Genomic DNA, 2,027 nt, shown 5'->3' on the forward strand with positions numbered 1-2,027 from the left:
GAAATGAGGAAATATTACACAACAAGACAGAAAGGCATAGAAATTTGGGGGCAAGCTTCCTTTTTTTCTAACAATTTTCATGGGAGTGGGTAATCAGAGTTCTATAAGAAGTATGGTAATCCCTTCCAAAGGCAGAAACCATGATAATCTCATAACCCTCCAGTAGTTGCCACCCTTTACAATTTCTGTCACCAGTCCACTCTGCTATGCTAAGAAAATCACATATCCAGCACATGAACCTATAGTGTGACACACTGAAGTCATATTCAAATCACAGCTCTATGCAACAAAGAACAGTAATGGAGAGAAATAGTTAAGGTATTTTGCTATGTGTATACCTAAACTAAATACAAAAGACAAAGTATTCTGCCTAAAAAGCAAGAAATTAAAAAACATATTGTAAAGATGATTTCTTTGAGCACATTGACTTTGCATTAAAATTATGAACTGCTATTACATCAATAGTTACAAGAAATTTCTGAAATATTTTCAATTTAAAAAGGCTTTGAATTCATTTAGATTGCAATATGGAAAAAATCACTATTGATATTTGATCTTGATTTTACTTGGCTGGGTTCTCCAGAGTTGAATGCTGTTTAGGTAGATTATGTTTTAATCATGTACGTTTAGAAGAACTCTGTGGCCTGCTAAGAGTAAGTGTTGAGTGACTAAGGTGGATCAATGGATGGATGGATGAACCATTGATGAAGAGATGCACATTACACTATGAATGTCAGAGTCATACAGGTTATTCTCTCCCCATTAGTCTCTTAACTGCCCCTCTTACATCTTTGTTTCAGAGGGTATAGATGAGTGGGTTGAGGCTAGGTGTGACAACAGTATAAAACAGAGCAATGAACTTGCCTCGGTCTTGAGAATTTTCTGTTGGTGGTTGAAGATACATGCACATGACTGGAATGAAAAAGAGGGAGACCACCATAAGATGGGCTCCACATGTCTTGAAGACTTTCTGAAGTCCAGTAGTTGACTGCATCCTCAGTACTGCCCGAGCAATGGCACCATAGGATGTCAGAATGAGAACGAGAGGTATGATAACAACAATAGAGGTTGTGACCATGATGATCATCTCTTTAGCATGAGTGTCAAAACAGGATAATTGCAGGAGTGCTGGTACTTCACAGAAGAAGTGATCCACTTGTAGATGTCCACATAGAGGTACCCAGAGAATAAAGAGAGAATGAACTGCTGACTTGGTAAAACCACATACCCAAGAAGCCACAGCAAGCAAGTGGCAGAGTCGAGGGTGCATGAGGACAGTGTAATGCAAGGGTTTACACACAGCCACATAATGGTCATAGGACATCACCACCAACAAGATACACTCTGTTGTTCCCAATGCAAGGACGAAGTAAAGTTGAACCATGCAACCAGCATAAGAAATGGTCTTCTCTGGGCCCCACAGGTTCACCAGCACTTGTGGGATAGGGCTGGTAGTGTAGCAGAGATTCAGAAAAGAGAGATTTGAGAGAAAGAAATACACAAGAGTATGGAAATAGGAATCCAGGTAAGACAAGATGATAATGAACATGTTGCCTGTCAATGTCATCAGGTAGAATATCAAGATCAGCACAAAGAAAACTACTTCCAATTGAGGCCAATTAGAAAATCCCAATAGAATGAAGTAGTCTTCAGAGGTACCATTGAATTTTTCCATCGCCATTTGTTTTCTGTTACCTGAGGGAAACAATTTCATAAACACACATACACATACACACACACACACACACACACATCATAAAACGTGATTCACAAACTGTAAGGATACATGAAGGAGTAACAAAAGTATTTTGAATGTCTGACCACTGTTTACTACTAGCATCATTTTCCCATATCCCTTTTCAAAGAACATGCGAATGTTCAATAAATATATGAAAATATGTTTAATATCTCTAGAAATTAGATAAAGGCAAATTAAAACTACACTGAGATTTCATCTTATTCTATTCAGAAAAATATGAACCACTGAACCTGAATACTTTTTTCTCTAGGACAATGATCTTCATAGT

At 37.8% G+C, this 2,027-nt stretch overlaps 1 protein-coding gene across 1 annotated transcript; it reads right to left on the bottom strand.

Annotated features, from left to right (window-relative positions):
- Positions 1-796: 796 nt before the first annotated feature.
- LOC107135294 (olfactory receptor 2J3-like) lies at positions 797-1,681 on the bottom strand. Its single transcript, XM_015477184.1, has one exon. It carries the CDS (start codon positions 1,679-1,681, stop codon positions 797-799), a length of 885 nt encoding a protein of 294 aa, XP_015332670.1.
- Between the last annotated feature and the right edge of the window lie 346 nt (positions 1,682-2,027).

The sequence above is a fragment of the Marmota marmota genome, unplaced genomic scaffold, assembly GCF_001458135.2.
Source record: "Marmota marmota marmota unplaced genomic scaffold, marMar, whole genome shotgun sequence".
Lineage (NCBI taxonomy): Eukaryota > Metazoa > Chordata > Mammalia > Rodentia > Sciuridae > Marmota > Marmota marmota.

What these genes read in the sequence shown, in the direction of transcription:
- LOC107135294 (XM_015477184.1), bottom strand. Translation starts at nt 1,681, where the DNA reads ATGGCGATGGAAAAATTCAATGGTACCTCTGAAGACTACTTCATTCTA.